The 26,362-nt window shown below is 47.8% G+C and overlaps 11 protein-coding genes across 11 annotated transcripts; 5 read left to right on the top strand and 6 right to left on the bottom strand.

Annotated features, from left to right (window-relative positions):
* Positions 1–398: 398 nt before the first annotated feature.
* On the bottom strand, positions 399–1,262 carry FPOAC1_004160 (uncharacterized protein; the record flags this gene model as incomplete). Its single annotated transcript, XM_044848714.1, has 1 exon — positions 399–1,262. One exon carries the CDS (start codon positions 1,260–1,262, stop codon positions 399–401), a length of 864 nt encoding a protein of 287 aa, XP_044707424.1.
* A 392-nt stretch (positions 1,263–1,654) lies between these two features.
* On the top strand, positions 1,655–2,400 carry FPOAC1_004161 (uncharacterized protein; the record flags this gene model as incomplete). Its single annotated transcript, XM_044848715.1, has 2 exons — positions 1,655–1,803; positions 1,863–2,400. The coding sequence occupies 2 exons, from the start codon at positions 1,655–1,657 to the stop codon at positions 2,398–2,400; spliced, it is 687 nt and encodes a 228-aa protein (XP_044707425.1).
* A 165-nt stretch (positions 2,401–2,565) lies between these two features.
* FPOAC1_004162 (uncharacterized protein) lies at positions 2,566–4,524 on the bottom strand (the record flags this gene model as incomplete). Its single annotated transcript, XM_044848716.1, has 5 exons — positions 2,566–2,571; positions 2,709–3,406; positions 3,493–3,542; positions 3,588–3,969; positions 4,023–4,524. The coding sequence occupies 5 exons, from the start codon at positions 4,522–4,524 to the stop codon at positions 2,566–2,568; spliced, it is 1,638 nt and encodes a 545-aa protein (XP_044707426.1).
* A 1,700-nt stretch (positions 4,525–6,224) lies between these two features.
* Positions 6,225–8,151, top strand: FPOAC1_004163 (uncharacterized protein; the record flags this gene model as incomplete). Its single annotated transcript, XM_044848717.1, has 3 exons — positions 6,225–6,310; positions 6,362–6,384; positions 6,437–8,151. The coding sequence occupies 3 exons, from the start codon at positions 6,225–6,227 to the stop codon at positions 8,149–8,151; spliced, it is 1,824 nt and encodes a 607-aa protein (XP_044707427.1).
* A 1,194-nt stretch (positions 8,152–9,345) lies between these two features.
* FPOAC1_004164 (uncharacterized protein) lies at positions 9,346–9,738 on the top strand (the record flags this gene model as incomplete). Its single annotated transcript, XM_044848718.1, has 2 exons — positions 9,346–9,457; positions 9,617–9,738. The coding sequence occupies 2 exons, from the start codon at positions 9,346–9,348 to the stop codon at positions 9,736–9,738; spliced, it is 234 nt and encodes a 77-aa protein (XP_044707428.1).
* A 105-nt stretch (positions 9,739–9,843) lies between these two features.
* FPOAC1_004165 (uncharacterized protein) lies at positions 9,844–10,161 on the bottom strand (the record flags this gene model as incomplete). The annotated part of the gene is made up of 1 exon (XM_044848719.1): positions 9,844–10,161. One exon carries the CDS (start codon positions 10,159–10,161, stop codon positions 9,844–9,846), a length of 318 nt encoding a protein of 105 aa, XP_044707429.1.
* Positions 10,162–10,604: 443 nt separating this feature from the next.
* On the top strand, positions 10,605–11,171 carry FPOAC1_004166 (uncharacterized protein; the record flags this gene model as incomplete). The annotated part of the gene is made up of 1 exon (XM_044848720.1): positions 10,605–11,171. One exon carries the CDS (start codon positions 10,605–10,607, stop codon positions 11,169–11,171), a length of 567 nt encoding a protein of 188 aa, XP_044707430.1.
* Positions 11,172–11,296: 125 nt separating this feature from the next.
* Positions 11,297–12,076, bottom strand: FPOAC1_004167 (uncharacterized protein; the record flags this gene model as incomplete). The annotated part of the gene is made up of 1 exon (XM_044848721.1): positions 11,297–12,076. The coding sequence occupies one exon, from the start codon at positions 12,074–12,076 to the stop codon at positions 11,297–11,299; it is 780 nt and encodes a 259-aa protein (XP_044707431.1).
* A 716-nt stretch (positions 12,077–12,792) lies between these two features.
* FPOAC1_004168 (uncharacterized protein) lies at positions 12,793–20,221 on the top strand (the record flags this gene model as incomplete). The annotated part of the gene is made up of 4 exons (XM_044848722.1): positions 12,793–12,857; positions 12,916–15,205; positions 15,254–19,735; positions 19,787–20,221. The coding sequence occupies 4 exons, from the start codon at positions 12,793–12,795 to the stop codon at positions 20,219–20,221; spliced, it is 7,272 nt and encodes a 2,423-aa protein (XP_044707432.1).
* A 261-nt stretch (positions 20,222–20,482) lies between these two features.
* FPOAC1_004169 (uncharacterized protein) lies at positions 20,483–22,317 on the bottom strand (the record flags this gene model as incomplete). The annotated part of the gene is made up of 4 exons (XM_044848723.1): positions 20,483–21,314; positions 21,361–21,579; positions 21,622–21,784; positions 21,834–22,317. The coding sequence occupies 4 exons, from the start codon at positions 22,315–22,317 to the stop codon at positions 20,483–20,485; spliced, it is 1,698 nt and encodes a 565-aa protein (XP_044707433.1).
* A 449-nt stretch (positions 22,318–22,766) lies between these two features.
* On the bottom strand, positions 22,767–25,073 carry FPOAC1_004170 (uncharacterized protein; the record flags this gene model as incomplete). Its single annotated transcript, XM_044848724.1, has 2 exons — positions 22,767–24,157; positions 24,293–25,073. The coding sequence occupies 2 exons, from the start codon at positions 25,071–25,073 to the stop codon at positions 22,767–22,769; spliced, it is 2,172 nt and encodes a 723-aa protein (XP_044707434.1).
* Positions 25,074–26,362: the final 1,289 nt, after the last annotated feature.

A 26,362-nucleotide genomic window follows, 5' to 3' on the forward strand; every position in this document is an offset into this window, starting at 1 on the left:
AACTTTTTCCAACGTCTTCAAAAACTGGAAACGTCATCGACAAGAGATCACAGCGACCCACTACTCGGCGCAGATGTGAAGGGGATGATGGAAAAGGTTGATGAGCTCGCAAAGGTCGAACTGAATGGCCGCCAGATCCGGAACACAGTGTCCACGGCCAGGCAGTTGGCAAGGTATCTTCAAGAACCACTGTCATATGAACATCTCTCAAAAGTGATTGATGAGGCAAAGAAGTTTGATGAGTATTTGCTGGAAGTAAACCAGTTCCATTCGGCTGACAAGATGCGAAGGGACTTGGGAGAAAGGTAGATAGCTGTTGAGAAAGTATCTCAACTCCGACTATGTTCTATGGCCGTTAATGGATAGTACTGCTTGGTGACCTAAGTATTTCCAATACATTATAAGTCGTTCTCCACTTTTACAACCTTGCAACGGGTTTCAGCTGGTACTCCTTGATCAAAAGCATCTTTGCTACTCAGGTGAAATTCCTGTCCATCCACATCATGATCTTCGACCCCATCAACAACAACTTCAACATCTTCTTCGTCACCTTCCACTTTGATCCCAAGCACTTGTCCTTTATTGTAACTCTCGTGATGGACTTCTCCTTTCCGTGAGATCTTGATACGTCTGATACGGAAGGCGAAAACAAATGGCTCAGAGTTATCTTGCGATTGCTTGACTGATATGCCCTTGCTACTCGCAACCTGAGGTCCAAAACTTATAGGAACGCCCAGTGCAAGGAGATCGGTACCGAAGTTGAGGTTTAATCCTCTCTCGGCCGCATGGGAAATCGTAGAGGTGGCTCCATATGCGACTTTGATACCTGTGATCATAAATAGCTTGGAGGCACCGAGCCAAGGTTTGTTGACACGTAGATGGTACTTCACTCCTTCGTCGCTCAAGCATTGAGAGATGTAGGCGAGCTTAGGGTTAAACGTGATTGTCGTCAACTTTTCACACGACCATTTCTCACTACATTCTTTTGACCAATGTACGGTCATGTCACCTCCAATTCCCAGTGTTTGGAGGAACGATGCCCAGATCCCGGCCAACCCATCGTGTCGAGCACTTATATCGAATTGAAAATTCTCATGACTGTGCTCGGTAACTTCCAATGAAGCTTCACTGGGTGGGATGTACTCTTCATTGATGGGGTCGTCTACGAAGGCTGGAGCTGAAATGATATTTCCCAGCCGAATTAGGCCTTCAGGTGGATTTCCAACTGGTGCTAGGAAGTATGTCGCTTCTCGATTAGACATTTGTCGCGTTGAAAATGGTCGTAACAAAAGGTGTTGTCCACAAGCTCATGAGATTTAAATGGGAGAAATCGGCTCCAGGCTCTTAGGTCAAGGAGGGGTAAAGATGAACTGGCAACACTTTGAGGCCACCCAGGGTGATACCAAGTGGCGGCCTTGCAAGGATATCGGTTCAAAGAGAGACATTACCCAATCCCAACGCATTCATAAGCCCGGAGCTTGTATCACGTGTATATCACTGTCAGCTCCAGCCTCTATCTATCCGTGAGCGATGCCTCCTACGCGCAACAGATCCCCGTAAAACCCCGCGGAACCAGTCCCGGACTTGTTCTCAACAACAGGTTTCTTTCACAAGGCCGCTACGTCATATTATGGTATCGTCGCAGGATCCCGCAATGCAGCCTTATTCATCTCGTCCAACTAAGCCGATGTTACGTTTCCGGGACCGGGAACTGCCAAACCCCTCGCCGGAACCGAGATTTAGCCCCGATCCAGAGGACATCTTCCCGGAATCCCTGAAGCAGCGGAAAAACGAACCTTCCAGGTAAGGGTTACCTTCTAAACATCGACATATATGAAATTGTCTTACAGTTAATTTTTAAGCAATGAAGAAACTGGCTCTCCTGATGACGACCTGTCAGATGATAGTATCTCGGCGCCGTGGTATCCACCCGTGAGAGATGAAGAAGCTGTTTCCGCCGAAACAGATGAGACAGGAGACATTGAATCTTTATCTCAGGTATTCCCACCACGTAACAGCACCCAAGATCTCTCTCGTGCGTTTCCGAAACTTAGAAGAAGTGGCATCGATTCTTTGGCTACAATCCGCAACAAGGACACAATTTCTAAAGACAACACAGCTGGAAGCAAGTCCGACATGGATAGTCTGCTCGCTAAATACAGTAGGAAGCTTATAGGACCTGACTTGATATCTGATCGTACGGATAGGCTGCAGGGGACACGTCAAAGGGCACGCGTTAGTCCACCAGACGATGTAGACTTAGGTGACTACTCATCTCAAGGTGGGAGTTCACGCTACACGGGTCGCTATCCGGGCTACCCAGAGAGATCAAGACGTGATACTTGGGTGCCTCCGTACACTCATCTTTCACAACCTACTACAAGGAACATCAAAAGATAAAAAGAGTATCGGCTCCGAAATACAGAGCCAGGATTACTAGATCACTTGGTTACATGTAATACAAGATGGTTTAATAAAATTATTAACAATATAGGATATATATTAATTCAATATGCCATATACAAATTATCCTGCTTCCTTTACCACCTATGCGTGAGCAAAACACTAGATCTGAAAATTCATTAGAACAAATTCATCATCGCGACCATCATAAAGACCGCAAGGCCAGCCACTCCAAAACGTTCTCTCTCCCCAGCGGCGTTGGTCTGCCCCTCCCCCGTAGTCTTCTTCTCAGCAGGTTGACGCACCTTTGTCAAAGTAATGTTAAAAGCAGGACTCTTGACAGCCTCACTAACACCATCCTCACCCTCAACAAAAACAAACAAGTCCAAGGGGAGGTAGTTGTACACCATGCGATCTTGCTGGAACCAAGTCTGACATGTACCATCCTTGAAGAACAAATCCTTCTCAAACTCGGCGTCGGTGTTGGAGTCGGTCTTGTCGAAAACGGCGCGCCAGGCTGTTTCATTCTTTCCGGCTAGGTTGCTTGGATACATGCGGGCGTCGACGTAGGGAGTTTTCGTAGAGGCACCTGACTCGAGGGCGTTGAAGTTGTAGTTTCCAATATTGTTGAGGACGTCAAAGCCGCGCATTTGCCAGTCCTTGATCTTGAAACCAGGGCCACTGTCTTGAGCGAAAGTAATGGTTGAGTTGGTCTCCTTGTCCTCGTATGTTCCAGCAAAAGTATCCTTTGCTTCATCACGACCAACTTTTTCGATAGCGGGAAGGAGGTTTTGGATAATAGCGCTGAGAATTGTGCCTGTTACGTAGGGGTTTGCAGTGGCTTCTAGACCGCCGGACATGATGGAGATGACAATGTCGTAGTCAGGAATGAGGACGGTTTGAGAGTGGTAGAGACCCAAGTCGCCACTCTTGGTGTAGATGTCGATAAGGCGACCGTCAGAGGTGATGTTGTCGCTTCGGAGAATCTCCCAAGGTCCACCCACTTGGTAGCCCCAAGAAGCAGTGTTGGCCTCGGGCTTATCCACTTGCGTGTCTCGTCTGCAGAGAGAAACTTGTTGTTGAGAATACCTTCAGCCAGGAGAAGCATATCAGATACAGATGAGAACATGCCGCCAGCACTAAATATGTTAGTCAGAACACAACTCTTGAGCATAAGAACTTACGAGTCAAAGACGGCCAGAGTAGAGTTCCATGTAGGTTCCTTCTTAGGAATGAAAAGATCCTTTGTAGGAGGAGTCTTGTCGACATAGGTACTCTTCATGCCTACAACATCAAGAATGTCTCGCTTAATGATGTCCTCAAAAGGCATGTCTTCAGCAGCCTCGAGCACAAGACCGAGAAGGGCGTGGCCTACGTTGGAGTAGACTGGGTTAGTGAAGGGGGCGTAGACAGGAGGTCGAAGATTGACCTGCTCGAGAAGGTCTTCTCTGGTGCAAGGGATAGTGCCGGGGAGACCAGAGCAGTTGGGACCTTTGCCCTTGGGAATATCAGGTAGGCCGAATGGTGCCCAGGGCTTGGCGCCAACAATTGCCAGATCCTGAGCCACTGTCATAGAATTAGTATCATGAGAATGTGTTTGGTAAAGAAAAGAAACTTACTGTCAACACCAACACCTGAGAGGTGACTGGCAAGCGACCCAACAGTGATATCCTCCCACTTCAGCGACAGAATATCATCATCACCAGCCGTCTTGTTAAGCTCAGGAAGATACTTTAAGACAGAAGCCTGCAAGTCAATCTTCTCATTCACACGCGCGGCCAAAGCAGTGAACAGCTTTGAACCACTAGCAATGCGAAAAACAGTATCCTCATCAACCTTGTCAGAACCTTCACCTGGGTTAGGCGGTGTGAAGTGGTAAGTAAACAAAGGATCCTCCTCGTGAATTGACTTGACACCGATAGCAAGACCAGAGTTGTTGAATTGGGACACTATTCTGGCTTCGAGACCGGTTTTGAGTGCTGCTGCGGCTTTTTGAACCAGGGGACTTTCACCTGGTGCTTGAGGTGGTGGGAAGACGGCGCCGAGTGGGGGACATGCTTTGGCGTCGACGAGGGTGAGAGCACCTGCAGCCACAGCTGCGATTTTGGAGAGAGAAGGCATCGAATTTGGAGAAATGGATTAAATAAAGATGGGATTGTGAGTAAAGATATTTGTGGTGTGTGTTGATTGAAGACCGACCTGCACGTTGACTTATATACACAGCATCATTAGCTGAAGGATCGATATTATCACTAATTCATCTGTGTATAACTTAGTCCAGGAACATCCTTTCTAGTGCCTGTCATCTTACTCAGCCTCAATATCCTTAATACTAAATCCTCTAAATGATGTTTTAAAAGCATAGCGTCAGTAAAACAGCCTAGACTAGAGCTAGCTTTAATCTCGGACCGTGCAATGCGAGAATGACTTGGCGTTTACTTTTTTAGTTTCCGAGGATTCAAGTCCGAGTTACGGAAGGCCACAGGGGGCAGTGTCCCAAAAGTGCGGATGCGATGTTTTTTCTGTTAGGTTGACGCCGATGTCAGGATAACTATATGGTTTAAATGTATAATTATCCTAATTAGGACTAGTCTGCTGACTAATTAAAGAATATGTATTTAAACAGAAGGTCTTTATAGCGTATTTAATAGCTATAGCACTATTAATTATAGCGCATTTAGCACTATTAATTATAGTATATTTAGTAGCTATAGTACTATTAATTATAGCGCATTTAGCATTATTAATTATAGTATATTTAGTAATTATAGTATTATTAATTATAATGCACTTAGTATTATTAATTATAGTATATTTAGCATTATTAATTATAGTGTATTTAGTATTATTAATTATAGTGCATTTAGCACTATTAATTATAGCGTACTTAGCACTATTAATTATAGTGTATTTAGCACTATTAATTATAATATATTTAGTATTATTAATTATAGTATATTTAATAGCTATAGCGCTATTAATTATAGACCTTATAGTAGGTATATTCTTTAAACGGGTCTATATAGGAGGTGTGATTGTATTGATTTTTGCCGTCACGTGACTTATGACGCACTTTTGGGACACTGCCCCCTGTGGCCTTCCGTACGAGTGAACCAATCGGATAGTTTTCGAAGGATTTAGCCATGTCACATCGCTAAACTTTAGTGGGTACCTCAGGGAGTGGAGTGTAAGGCTGAGACGTTGTAGGATCAGTCAATTTCCCACTGGGTGGTTGAAGCCGTTTAAGCGTTGAGCTATAGTTGACGTCTTATTCTTCTACTGCTGACAGGATCTCAAGGTTACTTTAGAGTTATATCAAGGGTATAATGCATACTTAGATCCTGAACCTACGCCCGTTGAACGGTTAGGTGTGGAGACGTTCATATCAGTCAACGGCTACTCTACCTTTACAACAACCCATCTATTAACAATATGAGAGACAAAATAAAGACTAGAATAGTCCTCAACTATATCTCTGCGCTGATCTTTTGTGAATTATTATTGTTATCAGTTTCCATCCAGGCTGAGCATCCTCATTCCTTTCTTTAGCTGCTGCGCCACCATCCTTCCACTAAACAGTCCAATCAACTCAGCAGCACTGCCAGATCAGCCCCACGGCTGTGTACCCTCTGCCGATCCCTACCTACTGGAACTGCTCTACAGCACAAATAAAATCACATATCAATCATTCACCCACCTCCCACTGACTAGCATCCTCTCATTCCTTCTAGCTCGGACTCTTGATCTCGGACTTTTCTCTTCTTCTCCAGCCTCAAGTCAGCCCTAGAACAAATTACCTGCAAACTAGCTCGTCCTTTACCATGTACTCTGTCCCAGCTAAGTCACCGCCCAAACCATCGGGTCGCAAGGGGAGCAAAAAAGTGCGGACTGGCTGCATTACCTGCAAGTTCGTCTTCCCCAACCCTTTCAGCTCAGATATGTACTAACAATGACGCAGAATTCGTAAAGTTAAATGCGATGGTACATCTCTCTTGACCTGATCCATAAGGTCCTCCAATTAACAGCCTTGCAGAAGCCAAGCCTTATTGTCTACGATGTATCAAGACAGGTCGTCAATGCGACGGCTACCGTCCATCCCCCAACTCTTCACCAGAACCCATGACTCTAACCCCATCACAAGGGTTTGAATCTCCTCAAGAAGTTCACGCCTATGACCACTACCGTCTCCGTACCGCAAAGGTTCTCTCTGGTGCTATTGACGCGAGCTTCTGGGGCGGTGTGGTTCTCAAGATGAGTACCTCCGAACCAGCAGTGAGACACGCCATCCTCGCCATCAGCAGTCTACACGAAGCCGTAGAAACTCGAGGCAAAACTAATCGTGAAGTCGACACACGTTTTGCCTTTCGCGAGTATGGAAATGCGATTGCCTCACTACGGAATTGGGGTCAGAGGAATGATCCTTCTCTTGTACCCCTCCTTGTCTGCGTCTTGTTCATCTGCGTCGCGTTTCTCATTGATCGCGACACAGCTGCACAAATGCACATTTGTCAAGGCCGACAAATCCTCTCCACTCTTAGTGACGGCCGATCACCGTCCATGGAGATGATCAAGCATATCCTCGTGCCTATTTACGCTCGTCTAAGTCTCTCGAGTTTTCTCTTTGGTAGTCGTCCTGCGCCTATCCCAGCACATCTGCGAAGCTGGACAGACATGCCCGTCATGTTTAGCAGTCTCGAAGAAGCGCGGTACGCTTTGTACCTCATGCTTGACGACACATTGCAGTTTACTTTTGCTGCGCGTGGTATCATCTTTGATCCAGATACAGATCCCCAAGAGATTGTCCGTTTCCAGCATGAGCAACAACGACTTTTGTCACAGCTGAATCGATGGCACGCTGCTTTTACCGTCATCACATCAATGACACCACACTCTCCGTCTTTGGAAAACACACTCAATGTCATCCGAATCTATCACCAATCCACACTAATCTACATCTCCATCGCCTTGGACACGGGCGAGATGCGCTACGACAACTACACATCCAATTTCGCAGCCGTCATCTCACTAGCATCTGCAATCCTCAACTCAACACCCGTAAACTCCAAACTAGAACCCTTCAGCTTCGAAACAGAAATTATTCCTCCCGTTTACTGGACCGCCATCAAATGTCGCCATCCCCTCCTTCGTCGCGCCGCCCTGAAGCTTCTCACGCGAGACCAAATGCGCAATCGCAGAGAGAACCTCTGGCACGCCCGCGAAGCAGCCGTCATCGCAGCACGAAGTATTGAGATGGAAGAATCCGAATTTGACACCACGCCAATAGATCCGGATTTGATGATGGGCAGCCCAAGAAATATACCAAGTCCCAGCACACTCAGTGAAATGTCTGCCGAAGCAGAAGCCATATACGAGATGCTCGTCAACAAAGACATCAAGATAAAGATTGACACGTCCAAACCTCCGAGTCTACCTCCACCTCCGGTATCATTCACGGACCCGACACCCGAGGAGTTCTTGTCTGGGTCGCCGTTCAATCTAGCGTCCAGCGGATCGTCACCTGCTCCTGGACAAGAGCATGCACCAATGACTGATAGTTTACCACAACTTGATGTCGCTGCGCTCAATTCGATCAATCTCGAACCGCCGTTCAATATTCCGGATGATCGACGTATCAAGAATGCGATTTTTGGGCCTGCAGAGATGGAAGGGATTCTTGTCACGTTTTTCAGAGATCCTGATCCTGGAGAACAGCAGTGGAAGGTTACGAGAGAGTTTTTGAGGTTTTGAAGGATGAATAGATGATTGGATGATTGGATATGAGGCACGATATACTATATACCCGGGAAGTCTACTTTATTTGTTAATTTACGCCGTCATTCGCATCGTGTTCGCGATCTCCTCTATCAAGATTGAATGACTCAACAACGAGACTACTGTCACATCATAATAAGGGACATATTAGATGTTTATTTTATACTTTCCAATTATCCCTGCGTACTTTCGCTCGTTAAATGAGTTTCTACTCTCGTGAGTTCATCACTTTGATTTGCTCAAAGCGAGACTACCCTGCACCAGCTGGCAGAATCAACACTTCGTCACTACTTGTGCTACAGTCATATGCTCGTAATCTTTTGTTGATACCGAAATTGCCAGGAGTATTGAGATTCTAAGAATTTGCGGTTGTGAAGGCTGCGTTAATTGTTATTAGTTATACGCTTTCACATGGAATGATAGCAAAGAATCACTGAACCATGGACTTTCAAATTACTTCCGCTTGTGGAAAAATTCGACCAACATGTTGGTTTCTGTTTCCTGGTCTAATAAACGTCTATTACTAATGGCTGAAACTTCATGTCGTGATTTGGCCGATGCGTCTCATTACAGCCATATTGGCCCATTTCTTATTGCGGTCTACCACAGAGTGCAGCCCCAACCTGTGTCAAAGATCTTTCATCGACGTTCAAATACAAACAACTCGTTGTTTTTTTGACCCGGGGTACCTTATATATTGATTCAACTCTAATACCTTTAACGAGGAGTGGTCGAGCGGAATCCGCTCCTATAAAAAACCTACAAACCTACAAACCTCTTAAAAAACCGAACCTAAAAACCACACTTCACCCGTTCGACCGCTCCTTGTTTTTTTTTGCAATTTAGGGATTCAAAATGCTCTGGGATTCTATTTTTGTCAACTTGACCATTGAACATGACTGTTGCATTTGAGCCGCTGAAACTTGCAGCTTTGTTCCTTCCTCCCAACGGCACGACGTGATTTCCGTCCTTCATCCGACCAGCGCGACTTCCTTTTTTCATCCGAACAGCGCTTTACTGCCTTCCTTCCTCGACCAGTGTGCTTTCCTTCCTTTCCAACCAGAATGATGCCCTCATTAAATTCGTCCCCTGCTCTCAGACTTTTTTCTTTTCTTCTTCCTCTTCAACTCGACTAGACCTCGAAAAAGACTGCGCTCACGAACACCAACAATGATCTCCTTCCTCACCGTTGCGAGATGGGTAGTCAAGGGGCTTTCATGCGTCCTTATGGCTGCGATCGTTCTCAAAATGCGAGAATACTTTGGCCTGGAAAACGTCGTTTGTGAGTAATCCAGTCTCTCCTCACTGCCCTTCTCCTTTCAGCTTCGCTGATTCACAGCTGCACTTCACCTTTCGGTGTCAGTGAATCACAGCCTCCCTTCTCCTATCACCGCTGATTCACAGCTGAACTTCACCTTTCGGTATCACTAACATCTGATAGCCCGAGACGACCCCAGTTTTAACTGGGCAGCGGTCATCGTCATCGTGGCGGGAGCGATCGGCGGCTATCTCAGTCTCCTGATTGAGGTGTTTTTCAATGGACTATCCGACAGTCACGTCTAACGATGTGACAGGAGGGTATTCCCCGATGACTGTAATGGTCTGACGGGCAGGTTGGCATCAGCCTGCAGTTGCTTTTGTCCGCCTGGCATGAAAATCGAGTTGAGGTCAGTTGGTGCGTACTCTCGTTTCGGGATTGACGATTGAGTACTGGCCTGCACGACGTTCTTCGGGACGAAGGGCAGTAAAGGGGTGAGAGACTGTAATGGTCTCCACACCAACAGCATCTGGGGTTTTGTTGATTTGATAGACTTGGTTTACATCTGGGGTTGGCTCAAATCTGAGGATTGCTTCGCATCTGGGGTGGCTCGCATCTGGGGTGGTTCGCATCTGGGGTTGGCTCACATCTGGGGTGTTGGTTTGCGACTTGGTTCGCATCCGGGGGCATGTTCCAGATGGATAATCTGTGAACATTTCTTTTCTCATTGTGTTCATGGCCTAGCTGCGATGGCATAAAGAGGAAATTTATGTATACATTGGCCGCTAGAAAAATAAGAGACGAAACGAAATTATTAGACTACTTTATGGTCCTTAGACCATATCTTTAGGCTACTTATCTTTGTACCCCAAAACCTAACTCCTGCGAGTCAAAGTTCTCAACAACACCACACAAATCAACGTATCCAACACTATTACGATATACCAAATTAAACTTTTCTTATCACCTAATCAAGGCTGCTGAAGCTTTCTCTTCTGCTGAGCCCTAACATAAGGTTGCTTGCGAGGTATAAAATTCTTTGTCTGCTGCTGGTTTCCCACTTCTCCTTTCATCATCACCAACGCCCCCCAACTCGCACAGCAGTAAGTGACTTTCACCGCAACCTTTTGCCGAGTTATCAAAGGTCCGACAAGTGGCAACAGTCTTCGACATGATTGATCCTCGAGCATCTCATCACGTCGTGAGTCGTTGGAAACTCGACCTGGCCGCCCGATGGTACACGATCCAGTCTGAAACACTACACATTCCCGATCGATTCGGTTTTCTCACCAAGGGGACACCTCCGAGCGAGGTTTTTGAAGTTGAAAGAGTTATCAGGCTGTCGCTTTGTCAATTTTGCTTCCTCATCCTCCTCTCACTGGTCTTCACTCGCTTACCACAGATCGGGATATCTCGAACTTTGCAGGCCTCGGGGTTCATATTGGGAGTGCAGTTCCTAGTATTTGGTCTCTTTTGGGCGCTTCAGTATTTGCCTCCTCGCGCCAGTTCTATAAACTGGGGGACATGGGAGTACAGCGATGATACAGCTCACATCAATTACTTGAAGGAAGTGTTCGGGAGCTATTGCAATGGGTGGGACTCCGAATTGTTTTTCGACTTGCTACCTGCTTTGCTCAGTTGTTGTGTCGGCTGGTTTTGGGTCGATAGGTACTGGGTGTGGCTGAAGGTGGTGGCCATCGTGGATGAGGCAAGGAAGCTGTTGTGTGGTCATTGGTGAAAGGAAGCGAAAAGGGTCCCAGTCACAAGAAATTTATTATCCATTTAATAAACGCATGTCACTTCAATTTCGCATGGCAAGGGTATCATTATCATGAACTGTGTAGTCTACTTCAATTCTGTCCATCAACCTCTGGCAGCCTCTCTTCTCGACTCTGCCACTAGCTTTCGCCTCTTATTCCGTTCGTCCTGCTCAGCCATCACCTTTGCCGTCAGCGACGCAGCGAAAGAATTGTTGATACCACTTATCCTGGCATCCTCCTTCTTCTTTGCAACATTGGACGCCTTATCCTCTTCATTCACGTCGTCGCCCTTGCGCTTCTTCTTCTTTTCCGACTTGTCCTTCTTTAAAGTATGTGTCAATCCCTGACTCTTGAGGTTCTCAACTCTCTTCTCCAATCTCTCAACTTCTTCTTTTGTATGCGCGATAAGCGTGATGACGTTGTCTTGTTCAAACTCAGTGCCGCATTCGGGACAACTCTTTTCCTGAATCTCCTTGATCGCTATATCCGCAAAGACATGTCCGCAAGGTACCAGATAGACAGACTTGACGGAAGTACCCAGCTCCTTCATGGAGATGGGGCACACCAACTTGTCGCCTTCCTTGGAAACCTTGAGCTTTACCACGTCGCGCAATGACTTGACACCCAGGCTCGCGGGTGTGATGTCGACGGGTTCGTCAGATGGCATAAGACCATTTAGGATCGCTTCGTAGTTGTATAGGCGCCCGCGCCAGTCGGAGACAAGAGTATCGATATCGAGAGGTTCGCCGCTGAGGGCGCAATGGGACCAAGCATGAGCGAGAGCTTCAAGGGTGGTCGCTTTCAGTTCGGAAGTGGTGGGAGCGCGCGCCGCATTCTTGACAAGCTCGTGACGCTTGGGGATGGAGCCGCCGTCGTTACCCATGATTGTCGATCGCGATGGGGTCGGTCAAGTTAACTTGACAAAGGTGATTGGGCAACAGTGAAGAGGTGGTATGTTCGGTAGTAATGTCGGTGCAGTGATTCAGGAACCACAGCGACTATTATTGGCAGGTCGGAGTGTTGGAGGATGATAAAATGATCGAAGGTAGATAAAGTTAGGAATTGCTACTGAGTAGAAGCGATTCCTAAGTCAGATGAAAGATGCTTATCGATAAGAACGATTTGGCACTAAACAAGGGGAAAGTGAATGGACAGTATGATAATCCTACACACTGTGAAATTTCGCGGCTTTCTGGCATGTTGTCTGCCAATCAGCACTGTAAGGAAACGTTGGCAACGCTCCACTGGTCAACCGCCAATTCCTAAACATCCATCACCAATGACCTCCACCCAGCCCAAGCTCATCAACCTCCAACTTGACCTCCACACCGGTGCTATGCGCCTTTCATAATATCTTCTTTCCGTGGCGCCTTTTTGGAGGTATTACTTATCTTACAGGATTAACATCCGGTACTTACTCATTAATACATCGGTCGCTTTCCCAAACAAACGACACATCGACGACCGCGCGCTTGGGCTCAAGCTCTATCCAAACTCCCCACTCAACCTCGAATTCTTCTTCCAAATCCTGCCCTCGGGCTCTAGATATCGAGGTACATGCGCTCTTGATCAATTCCATCTCAGTGCCGTGACGGCAAAATGGCACAAGCACAGCAGATCGCCTTGGAGCGGCTGGAGCAAGTCTCCCGCGGCCTCAGGTCAAAGTATGTTCCACCATGGCGACGATGACCAGGCAGGCGAACAAACCTAACATCTCCTCAGGGTTAGCGATGATGTGCGAAAACGATCCGCCGTACAGCTTCGCGAGCTTGTAGTCATTTGTCATCGAGACCTTAGCCCCGAATTGTTTCAGACGTTCTACAACGCAGTCAACAATAAAATTACACAGCTCATCACACACGGAAGCGACTCTTCCGAGCGACTTGGCGGTATCTACGCCCTCGATGCGCTCATCGACTTTGAAGGCGTCGACGTCTCCATCAAATACACGCGTTTCACCCAGAATCTTAAAACGATCCTACGTGGAAAGGACATCAACGCTATGCAACCGGCCGCAATCGCGCTTGGGAAGCTATGCCGACCCGGCGGATCGATGATATCAGAAGTAGTGGATTCAGAGGTTAATACCGCTCTCGAATGGCTACAGAACGACCGCGTGGAAGAGCGACGATACAGCGCCGTACTCGTCCTGCGTGAATTGGCTCGCAGCGCCCCGACACTCATGTATCAATACATCCCGACAATCTTCGACTGGATCTGGATAGGACTCAGAGACTTTCGACAGCTTATTCGAGCGACATCCGCGGAAACGGTCAGCGCCTGCTTCCGCATCCTTCGCGAACGAGACCAAGAGATGAAGCAGCGATGGATGAGCAATATTTACAACGAAGCAAAGCAGGGTCTCAAGGTCAACACCGTCGAATCAATCCACGGTTCATTACTCGTCTTGAAGGAGCTTCTCGAGCAGGGTGCCATGTACATGCAGGAGCATTACCAACAGGCGTGTGAAATTGTCTTCAAGCACAAGGATCACAGAGACCCGACCATTCGAAAGACAGTGGTCCTTTTGATCCCTGACCTTGCTAGCTACTCTCCAGCCGATTTCGCGCACACATGGCTACACAAGTTTATGGTGTACTTGTCGGGTATGCTTAAGAAGGATAAAGAACGAAATGATGCGTTCCTGGCAATCGGTAACATTGCCAACTCTGTCAAGAGCGCCATTGCTCCTTATCTTGACGGTGTTTTGATCTACGTTCGCGAAGGTCTAAGTGTGCAGTCCCGAAAGAGAGGGTCAGTCGATCCAGTGTTTGACTGTATCAGTCGTCTGGCCGTGGCTGTAGGTCAGACGCTCAGCAAGTACATGGAAGCACTATTGGATCCCATTTTTGCATGTGATCTCACACCAAAACTCACACAGGCCCTTGTTGATATGGCTTTCTACATCCCTCCGGTCAAGCCCACGATCCAAGAACGATTGCTCGATATGCTCAGCGTTGTTCTCTGCGGTGAACCCTTCAAGCCTCTCGGTGCACCCCACCCCAATACCCTCACCTCCGTCCCAATTATTCCCAAGGACGCCAAGGATCCTCTAGCTTACGACCATCGCAGGGCCGAGGTCAAGCTGGCGCTCAACACTCTCGGTAGCTTCGATTTCTCTGGCCATGTTCTGAACGAGTTCGTCCGCGATGTCGCAATCAAGTACGTCGAGGATGAAGACCCAGAAATCCGAGAGGCGGCCGCTTTAACATGCTGCCAACTCTATGTCCGCGATCCCATTGTCAATCAGACCAGTTATCATGCACTCCAGGTAGTCGGCGATGTTATAGAAAAACTTCTCACTGTCGGAGTTTCAGATCCTGAACCCAACATAAGACGGACGGTCCTCGCTGCTCTCGATGAACGATTCGATCGTCACTTAGCTAAGGCCGAGAACATTCGTATCCTTTTCTTCGCGCTCAACGACGAGGTATTTTCTATTAGAGAAGTCGCCATCTCTATCATTGGGCGTTTGGCCAGATACAACCCAGCCTACGTTATTCCTTCGCTGCGAAAGACACTCATTCAGATGCTCACCGAACTGGAGTTCTCTGACGTGGCCCGTAACAAGGAGGAAAGCGCTAAGCTGTTGAGTCTTTTGGTTCAGAATGCGCAGTCTCTCATCAAGCCATATGTCGAGCCCATGATTTCGGTTCTCCTACCCAAAGCGAAAGACCCCAACCCATCCGTGGCTGCCACCATCCTCAAGGCTATTGGTGAGCTTGCGACTGTTGGTGGTGAAGACATGATGCCGTACAAGGACCGATTGATGCCCCTCATTCTTGATGCGCTACAGGATCAGAGCTCTAATGCGAAGAGAGAGGCCGCTTTGCACGCACTGGGACAGCTTGCGAGCAACTCTGGATACGTCATTCTGCCATATATTGAGTATCCTCAACTTCTTGAGATCTTACAGAGCATCATCAGAACCGAAGGACAACGAGTACCATTGAGACAGGAAACCATCAAGCTCATGGGTATTCTGGGTGCGCTGGACCCTTACAAACATCAGGTGAGTTTCTCGATGAAGAATGGCTAGCAACAACTAACATGACCTCAGGCCGAAGAACGAACTCCCGATTCGCGAAATGGCGAGGCCACTCAATTGACTGACATCTCACTTATGATGACTGGCCTGACACCATCCAACAAGGAGTACTTCCCTACCGTCGTTATCAACGCCCTCTTGCAAATCTTGAAGGATTCGTCCCTGGTTCAGCACCACGCCGCTGTCATTGAAGCGATTATGAACATCTTCCGCACTCTGGGCTTGGAATGTGTGTCTTTCCTTGACCGAATTATCCCAGCATTCCTTCAAGTCATTCGATCGGCCACATCCACACGACTCGAATCTTACTTCAACCAATTGGCTACTCTCGTTAGCATTGTTCGACAACACATCCGAAACTACCTGCCTTCCATTGTTGAGATCCTTCAAGAATACTGGCACACTTCTCCGTCACTGCAGACTACCATCCTGTCGCTCGTTGAGGCTATCTCCAGGTCGCTTGAAGGTGAATTCAAGATCTACCTGGCTGGTCTGTTGCCATTGATGCTTGGAGTCTTGGACAAGGATAACTCTGCTAAACGTACGCCGTCTGAGAGGGTTATGCATGCGTTCTTGGTGTTTGGTGCCAGTGCGGAGGAGTACATGCACCTCATCATCCCAGTCATAGTGCGCACATTCGAGAAACAGGGCCAGCCTACGTTTATCAGAAAGCAGGCCATCGACACCATTGGCAAAATCTCTCGACAGGTCAATCTCAATGACTACGCAGCAAAGATCATCCATCCCCTTACACGTGTGCTGGACGCGGGCGAGCCTGTGCTACGAACTGCTGCTCTGGATACCCTGTGTGCTCTCATCCAGCAATTGGGCAAGGATTACCTGCACTTCATGGGCACTGTCAACAAAACCATCAACCAGCACCAAATCCAGCACTCCAATTACGAGCTGCTTGTGAGCAAGCTGCAGAAGGGAGAGGTCTTGCCGCAAGATCTGAGCTCGGGTGCCGGTTTTGGTGATGGGGCCGACGAGGCCACCTTTGCGGATCAAGGCACGAAGAAGTTGGAGATGAACGCCATTCATCTCAAGGCCGCCTGGGATACAAAGGGAAAGTCCACGAAGGAGGATTGGCAAGAGTGGCTGCGACGATTCAGTACCACGCTGCTTACAGAGTCGCCAAACCACGCCCTTCGAGCCTGCGCTAGTCTCGCCAGTGTGTATCTCCCTCTTGCTCGCGAGCTGTTCAATTCTGCTTTCGTCTCTTGTTGGAGCGAACTGTATGAGCAGTTCCAAGACGAGCTTATCCAGAACATTGAGAGTGCCATCAAATCCGAGAACGTTCCACCCGATCTGTTAGGTCTCCTACTTAACCTCGCCGAGTTCATGGAGCATGACGATAAAGCGTTGCCGATTGACATCCGAGTCCTGGGTAGGGAGGCTGCTCGTTGTCACGCATACGCAAAGGCTCTGCATTACAAGGAACTCGAGTTCCTTCAGGATCAGAGCAGTGGTGCTGTCGAGGCTCTGATCGTTATCAACAATCAGCTCCAACAGTCCGATGCTGCCATTGGTATTCTTCGCAAAGCTCAACTCTATAAGGAAGGCATTCAGCTTCGAGAAACCTGGTTCGAGAAGTTGGAGCGCTGGGAAGAAGCGCTTGCATTCTACAACAAGCGCGAGGAGGAAGTACCCGAGGATCAAGCAATTCCTGTTGACATTGTCATGGGTAAGATGCGTTGTTTGCATGCCTTGGGAGAGTGGGAGGCACTTGCGTCATTGACTGGCAGCACTTGGGCCAACTCTACACCAGAAGTACAGAGGATGATCGCACCTTTGGCCACAGCCGCCGCCTGGGGCCTCAACAAATGGGATTCCATGGACAACTACCTCTCATCGCTCAAGAGGTACTCGCCTGATCGCTCATTCTTTGGCGCAATTCTAGCTCTGCACCGAAACCAGTTCCGCGAGGCCATAGCATGTGTCACGCAAGCTCGTGAAGGTCTGGATACTGAGCTGAGTGCACTTGTCAGCGAGTCGTACAACCGGGCGTACCAAGTCGTCGTTCGTGTCCAAATGCTTGCCGAGTTGGAGGAGCTCATCGTGTATAAGCAATGCGATGAGAAGAAGCAAGCTATTATGAGACGAACATGGGAGACTCGACTCAAGGGTTGTCAAAGAAACGTCGAAGTTTGGCAACGTATGCTCAGGTTGCGTGCTATAGTGATTGCACCAACTGAGAACATGCACATGTGGATCAAGTTCGCCAACCTTTGCCGCAAGTCTGGTCGAATGGGTCTCGCCGAAAAGTCACTCAAGCAACTCATCGGAACCGACGCTCCTTTGGAGTCTATGATACCCTACTGGAACGATCAGCGACAGCCCGGACCCGGCCCTAGGGGCGCGCCGGCAGCACAGGTTATCTACGCCGTCCTCAAGTATCAGTGGGAGACTGGACAACAAGCTGCCAAGAAGACCGATATCCCCGAGAAGACACTGTACTGCCTTCGCAAGTTTACTAATGATGCTGCACAGAGACTTGATGTTGCCAAGGCTCATCTCAATGCTCAAGCAGGCAGCGAAGTCAACATTACAGGCGATTACGGCTTCCAGAACCCAATGGATCCTACTCTCATGAGCCCTCAGACCCAGCGAGCCTTGTATGACCAGACTGTTCTGCTGGCCAAGTGCTATTTGAGACAGGGAGAGTGGCTGATTGCACTCAACAAGGATGACTGGCAATACACCCAGGTTCAAGACATCCTCACATCTTACTCACAGGCTACCAAATACAACCCCCGTTGGTACAAGGCCTGGCACGCTTGGGCACTAGCAAACTTTGAGATCGTGCAGACTATCACAGCCCAGAACGAGGGACACTTGTCAAGGGCGGATCAATCCATGGTGATTGAGCACGTTGTGCCAGCAGTCAATGGCTTCTTCAAGTCTATCGCACTGTCTGAGGGAAGCTCTCTGCAGGATACTCTTCGTCTGCTTACTCTTTGGTTCACTCATGGAGGTAGCGCGGATGTCACCTCAGCAGTCACGGACGGCTTTGCTAATGTCAGCGTCGATACCTGGCTTGAGGTCATTCCCCAGTTGATTGCCCGAATCAACCAGCCTAACAAGCGCGTTCAGCAATCGGTGCATAACTTGCTTGCCGATGTCGGACGAGCTCATCCTCAAGCCTTGGTGTACCCTCTCACCGTCGCCATGAAGTCCTGGCAGAACACAAGACGATCTCGTTCCGCAGCTCAAATTATGGATAGCATGCGACAACATAGCGCAAACTTGGTCGCTCAGGCAGACATTGTCAGTCACGAACTCATTCGCGTGGCTGTTTTGTGGCATGAACTTTGGCACGAAGGACTGGAAGAAGCATCGCGTCTGTACTTTGGCGACCACAACATTGAAGGCATGTTTGCAACTCTGGAGCCATTGCATGAGCTTCTCGAGCGCGGACCTGAGACTCTTCGTGAGATTTCATTCGCGCAAGCATTTGGTCGGGACCTTAAGGAGGCTCAAGACTGGTGCCGACAATACGAGACGAGTCAAGACGTCAATGATCTGAACCAGGCATGGGACCTCTACTACCAGGTGTTCCGTAGAATCAGTAGACAACTTCCTCAGGTCACCACGCTGGAGCTTACATACTGCTCACCCAAATTGCTCAACGCAAAGAACCTGGACCTCGCTGTACCTGGTACATACAAGAGTGGACAGCCTATTGTGCGGATCATGTCTTTCGATACGACGTTTAGCGTCATCAATTCCAAGCAACGCCCGCGAAAGCTCAATGTCAACGGCAGTGATGGAAAGTCGTACGCCTTCCTTCTCAAGGGCCACGAAGATATTCGTCAGGATGAGAGAGTCATGCAGCTGTTTGGTCTCTGCAATACCCTCCTGTCGCATGACTCGGAATGCTTCAAGCGACACCTCAACATCCAGCGCTACCCAGCCATTCCTCTGTCGCAAAACAGTGGTCTTCTCGGATGGGTTCCCAACAGCGACACTCTCCACGTCCTTATTAGGGAATATCGCGAGAGTCGCAAGATCCTTCTCAATATCGAGCATCGTATCATGCTTCAAATGGCGCCTGATTACGACAACCTTACCTTGATGCAAAAGGTAGAAGTCTTTGGTTATGCGCTAGATAACACTACTGGTCAGGATCTTTACCGTGTATTATGGCTCAAATCCAAATCTTCCGAAGCCTGGCTCGAGAGGCGAACAAACTATACCCGCTCACTGGGTGTCATGTCTATGGTAGGATACATTCTTGGATTGGGTGATCGTCACCCGTCCAACTTGATGCTTGACCGCGTCACCGGAAAGATTATCCACATCGATTTCGGTGACTGTTTCGAGGTGGCGATGAAGCGTGAAAAGTACCCCGAGCGGGTTCCTTTCCGTTTGACAAGAATGTTGACTTATGCCATGGAGGTCAGCAACATTGAGGGTAGCTTCAGAATCACATGTGAGAATGTCATGAGGGTACTGAGAGACAACAAGGAAAGCGTCATGGCTGTTCTCGAAGCGGTAAGTTTATACATGCTCTACTCAATTGTATCAATTACTAACAATCACCAGTTCATCCACGACCCTCTCCTCACATGGCGTCTAACAAACGCCCCCTCCCCAGCAGGACCCAACTTCCGCAACGACAGAGACACAGCGATGCCCGTCCCCGGCGGCGTCCGCGCCCGTCGTCAATCCATCCTCGACAGCGACGTAGCACCCTCTGAACTCCTCAACGCCCCCGAACCATCCATCCAAACACGCGCCCGCGCCCGAACAAACAGTTCAGCGGGTGTCCCCGAGACCAACGGCGGCGCACCAGAAGTTGAAAGCCAAAACGCTCGAGCTGTCGAAGTCCTGGATCGTGTGCAGCAGAAACTCACAGGTCGTGATTTTAAGAACAACGAGGAGTTGGATGTCATTAACCAGGTTAATAAACTCATCATGGAGGCGACGAAACTGGAGAATTTGTGTCAGCACTATATAGGATGGTGTAGTTTCTGGTAGAGATGAGAAGGAGGAGAAGAAGGGGGGATTGCGTCTTATCTTTATTTTTCTTCATAGATGCGTGCGGGAGTTTGGGGGGATTGGCGGTTCTTTTAATTTGATGATATCAGGACGTTGAGATGTGCAGTGCAGTAGTATCGTGTTTGTTCATATGTAATGTACGGATGAATATTCGATGAAGTATCTGCTCACCATGTAATATGAAGCCAGCCTGTATTCATCGCGACTATGCATATGAGTACCTTGCAACACCCATCAACATCATCTCTCAAGGTACATAATACCCGACCGTAAAAAAGGTACCTCAAAGCCAACCACACTCCCATCCTGATCAATATACACTAAGACTCTATCCAATGGCTCACCACCGTAATGAACCCAATCCTGTATCGTCCATCCGACGCAGTTCATTTCTTCAATCATGTCCCCTGGTAGATCTGTTTCATACCCTGTGTCGAGCTCAGGCCAGAGATGCCATACTTCTCTCGTAACATTACCCTCAGTCTCGCGAAGCTCACTAGGAAAGACTCGAATCTTGGGTCCAATCTCTGGAAGAAAATCACCTAATGTAAACCACCATATATCCACAAGTGAAGACACGATATCTGTGCCATTGCGATGGAGGGAAGTCAACACCATCGAGTCCCCATCATGTTCCAACACCGCCTCAACAACACCTCCCTCATTCCTATACAATCCTTCATATCTTTTCGCTTGCACCCTAGATATCTCGTCAGCAGCATCTATAAAGGTAGAAAGTACAGCATTAGCGAGAACAGGCGCTGCGTTCATGGGTCCAGCTGTGAGAACAATAATCGCTAGACCGTACTCATCTACAAAACTGAGTTGACTCCTGTAGTTCTGCGCACCGCCTGTTTTGCTATAAACAGTGACTGTGTGAGGATTGTTTGGTATAAGATTCGGTAAGCGGAGAATCTCCCATGGCATGCCGCTCATAGTGTAAGCATTTCCTGCGAAAGCCGTGGGTTTGAACCAGCCGTTGATCTCGGATGGTGTCACGTTTAAAGTCCTTGAGAGAAGAGCGTGGGAGAATTTGGAGAGATCTGAAATAGAGGATACTAGGCCACCTGCTCTGATGGGTGTTAGTCGTGTGTAATGGGATAAAGGGTTGTACTTACGGGGTGTTTATCCCATAATCTGATCCCCAGCTGCTATCGCTAGGAGGAATGACTGCGCTACTATCATTCCCAGGCGACGCAAATGTGTTGTTCATATCCAATGGGTCTGTTACTATCTCTTTCAGTAACTGTTCAAAGGTCTTGCCTGTATATTCTTCTAGCCATGCCGAGGAGAACAAAAGCCATGTTGGAATAGGCAGGTCGTTCGTTTGGTTTCGTCTGAAGATAAGAAGTTTCCATCCCATTGATAATGTCTGTTACTTGTCAGTGCCATCGTTTATGTGGTCTATGATCTTGTTACCTTGACCAGTACAAGCCTTGTTGAGAGTTGCGACACCACATGGTGGATACTCATCGTCTTCAATTGGTGGTAGACCGTATTCTTGAAAGATGTGTTTGAGAAAGTAAAATTCGGAGAACCCATCTATGTTTACATTAGTACAGTAATACTTGGATATGAATGAGATACTTACAGTTCGCTGGTGTGCCACTCAGGTATGAAGCCAACATCCTCAAGCTCACATCCTTCCACCGATCACCATCAAGACCAGGAAGAAACTCAGTAACAGACGCATCCAAACTTACGCCACTCTTCAAAAGCACAAAAACGGTAAAAACCTTGGTAATTGATCCGATAAGGTACTGCGAATCGCGATTGATGTCTTTGGTACCTCTTGTATTGGCAGTTGCAAGATGATGGTATTCCCAAACTGGTTTGTGGCTTTCTGCGCTTACTACAGCGAGCGAGAATGACACGTTGTTTACTGGCCAGCCTGCTTTGATGGACCCAGATATAGCTGCATCGAGAGTGCTTGTCAAGTTGACTGCTGATGACTTAAAGATGGGAGAGGTGGTGAGGGATGTTGGTTTGGGCAGAATGGAGCCTTCGGGATGGCATTTGAGATGGGCTTGTGTTGTGAGGGAGAGAATTATTATGGTTATGTAGTAAAAGATCATGGCTGGACTTGGGGAAATGAAGATTTAGTGTGCATTTGCCTCTTGTCACGCCCGTCTCGATTCAACTCTTATATGTTTGTTTCCTGAGTCAATTGTCAAATTCTCGTGAGGCCGTAATACGAAATACGATCAATTGAGTGATCGGGCATCTATTGATAGGTCCCAATTAAGATCTTGAGCTGTAGATCCGAAGATCTGCATAGCACTTGTAGTTGGTGTAGCACGCTAAGGCAAGGTTGAATGCGAGATACGATGCCAAGATGTCAATATTTGCTACTTGATTAGACTTCTTAGGCTATTTATTTGCATCACCATATTCATGCACAGGAACTGATACTCCCATTTCACTATAACCGGTGTTCAATTATCCCTTGCCTGCACTAGTAGGGTGTCTCCAAATACAGTAATAACAAAAGAGAAAATTTGTTAAAGTCAAACAGCGTCTATCTTTACTCCGCAAATATCGTTGATCGATCATAAGGGTCTCCCTTTCCACACTCGGTATTGTCAAATGGGACTGTTTCATAACCACCAGTCAAAAGATTGATAAACACAGAAGTGCCATCTTGTACACTGCCCTCCGCATTAAATGAAATCTGTCTGTAACTTTCGATAGCACTATTCTGTACACCTGTTGTTGCACTTGAGCCCTTGTCGGTTGTAGTGTAGTATGAAAACCTGAAGATTTGTGGAAAGTTCTGGTAAAAGGTGGCGGTAAAATGGAACAAACTGTCGTCGTTCTGGTCGTCGCCAGGAGGACCTAGATACCTTCCGACAACCCACTCGAAAGTAGCCTGCGTGCCGTGCTGACCGTCAAAGACTTCATACGCAACTGAATGACCGCGACTTCTATCCAGAATGAAGTCGTCCCAGTAAGGACAGACGGCTATTCCAGGAATGGCTTGGGTTGGGAGCGGTCTGTTGCCAGGCTCTGCAGGATATCCACCGGAGCCCAAAGATATTACGCCATTTGTAGAAACATAGACAGTGCTCTGGCCACTGCCCGCAATATTGAATGGCAAGGCAATATTGGCAACGGAGTCATCGTAATAAGCATTGCCAAAAATTGGTGTTGGATTCAGTAGAGCTACTGTTGTGAGGATCACTTCGCTATCGCAGCTTGAAGTGGTTGTAGTTGCTTCAGCAGTAGTCGTGGTTTCCTCGTCTGTTGTTGTAGTGCCTTCATCCGCAGTCGTGGTTTCAGTGCCTGTAGTGTCCTCGGCAGTAGTTGTTGTTTGAGTAGCGGTAGTTTCTCCAGTCGCTGTAGTTTCTGCAGTCGCATTTGTGGTGTCAAGCAGTGTCGACGTTTCAGACTCCTGAGGTAATATCGTTGTTGAGATGGTAGTCTCTTCAAAAGGAAGATCTGTGACTGTAGTGACTGTAGAGAGGACAGTGGAGGCAGAAGGTTCAAACGGTGACTCGGAAGATGAAGAGGTATCTGTAGATACTGTAACAACAGTAGAGTCTGTTGAGGAAGAAGTTTGAAGCAAAGGGACAGATTGGGATTCAGTTGTGATTGTTGTTGATAAAGTCAAGGAAGAAGAAGATGTAAACAAAGAAGATTGCGAGGAAAGGTCTGTGGATGACGAGTCTACAGTGACAATTGCTGTTTCGTCTGTGGTGACTGTCGATTGTGTTTCCGTTACGACACTGGGACTGTCGGTGGAGGATGATGCACCCATGGGCTCAGTAAGTATTGTTGATGTCAATTCTTGAGCTCCGGACGACACAGCCGAGCTGCTTATATCTGTCGAAGCGGTAACGGGAGATTGAGCCACGTCGCTGCTGGTTAAGCTTGCTTGATCGGGTCCGGGTATTTCACCGTTTTGACATTGCTCAACTGCTGAGAGTTAGTGTTAGGTCTCTGAAAGGCAATTGATCATTGACTTGCCAGTATAAGCCTTTAGCAGGACAGGGTCGCATCCTGGAGGACTTGACCCAAATGTGATGTACACTTGCCCGCTATCATTCTGACAGAAGCCGGTACTGGGTAGGGAGCTGCTAGTAAACACGAGGTTCCCGCTCACACTGGCGAACTCTCGCGTGATTGCACCATCGGGAGGCGTACCATCGCTGGCAAACAGCTTGTATGGTTCACCGTCGTAGTAGACAGGGCTTCCATTATCCAAGAGCTGACCGTCTGAGAGTTGAAAGACATCGGCATCAGTACAGATATCCACCGGGCTAACTCCATTGACGAAGCCTCCGGGGATGATTCTCTTGACCAGGCTCCGTCGCTCATTGGTAGTGTCCGGTGTAATGAAGAAGATGACGGCCTGGCCCGTCACTTCAGTTTGAGAGGTTGTCGTAGAGACATCACTCGAGATAGCAGCAGTAGGGGAGACCAAGTCAGTGAACTCTGTTGGGATGATAAAGTCCGACGAGGTAAGAAGAGTGAGCTCTGTCTGGATGGCAAAATCCGACGAAGTAAGCAGGGTGAACTCTGTTGGGATGGTAATGTCTGAAGAGGTAGGCAGAACGACTGTGGAGTCAGGATCCTGAAGGACAATGGAAGACTCTCGATCTGCTGGAAATGTAGACAGGGGAACAGCAGACGTCGAACGGTTTGTAAAGTATGGAGGGAGAATGCCTCGTGTCGTAGGCAGGGCCGGTGCTGGTCCAGCGTCTACAGCGGCAAGATAGGTTGACAGGTAAGTATAACAAATGACTCCATTATCCTCAGACTCGTCGATGAGCTCCAAACTAGTAGCAAGCTGGGCTATGCTACCGAGAGCAAGAAGAGACTGCCACTTCATGGTGAACAAGGTAAAGGTTGAGAGTTTGATGAGTAGCAAACATCGGATCAACAGCTGTATTTGAGGGCTGGAAGGGGGATATTCCACCAACAGTCCTCGTATGGAACTCTGGTAAATTATTGTGTTATTTCCGCACGCTTCAAAGTGAAGCCACCAACAGTTTACATGTTTGTTGACAGAAGTTACGTCTTAGAAGAATGTCTCAGGGGGGATAGTTACCTGCAGGGCAGAGCGTTGTCTTAGTCCAGCTCCTACCGGACATGCGGATAATGCACTTTGAGTAGCCTTATGAACAAACAGTGTCCCGATTCGGTCGGATACATATTTGGCAATCTTGCTGTAATTCATGTCGCATCCTTCGACCAAACATTCATCTCCCTATCAAGCGGGGGAATAATCGGGATCTCAAATAATACATGACTTGAGAAGTTCAGATTGCGGATGAATGTAGGTCTGGTCAAAAGTTGTTGGTTCGAGGAAAATAAGACATGGGCATAACATGACCTGGGATGACATTCGAGATGCGCTCAGGGACCAAAAGAATATATTATTATTAATGAATAATGACTGTATCGGTTGATAATTGCAGCATGTCGACAGGTGAGGGCACCTAAGGGTTACTTTGCCTTGATTTTGGAGTTTCCTATAGTAAACGCAGGAGTCCTTTTGAGTGTGTCTTGTTGCTGGAGTTGTGATTCAGGGAAACAGGCAGAGGCTCGGCCCGGGTCAAGGGTAGCTATGGCTGCACCACAGTCCTCCTTGTTGTCGCAATCACATCTAGGAGAAGCCAGTATTCATCGACATAGATTGGAAGACAGCGGTTCTGAGACGCTGACAAGGAAGTCTGGTCCTGGTATCTGATTTTTCACAGTAATGGATATCGGCCTGGGATGCCTCTCGGAGCGTGCAAGGTAACCTTGCAGGTACAAATACCTACGGAGGGAGAGCGGGAGGCCAGAATGAACAGCGTTATGCGGCATGCATTTCTGACATTGTTGATACTCTTCTTTTGTCGCCTAGTCATATTAAAACATGGCAACCTCCGATAATTATATTGCATCATTCACCTCAATATCTATTCACATGTCTTGATTAAGACACTCAATTGTAGATCTAGTAGATCTTCACGGCAGTTACAGTTATAGCGCGACGCTAAGGCAAGATTAAATGCAAGATACGATGCCAAGGTGCATATTCGCTTGGCTAACAAGATCTCCGATCAACACACAGTGAGACAGACCAGCAGCTAGCTAACAATGTCAGTCCATGGCCATTCAAGTTCAAAGCAC

Source organism: Fusarium poae, chromosome 2, assembly GCF_019609905.1.
Source record: "Fusarium poae strain DAOMC 252244 chromosome 2, whole genome shotgun sequence".
Lineage (NCBI taxonomy): Eukaryota > Fungi > Ascomycota > Sordariomycetes > Hypocreales > Nectriaceae > Fusarium > Fusarium poae.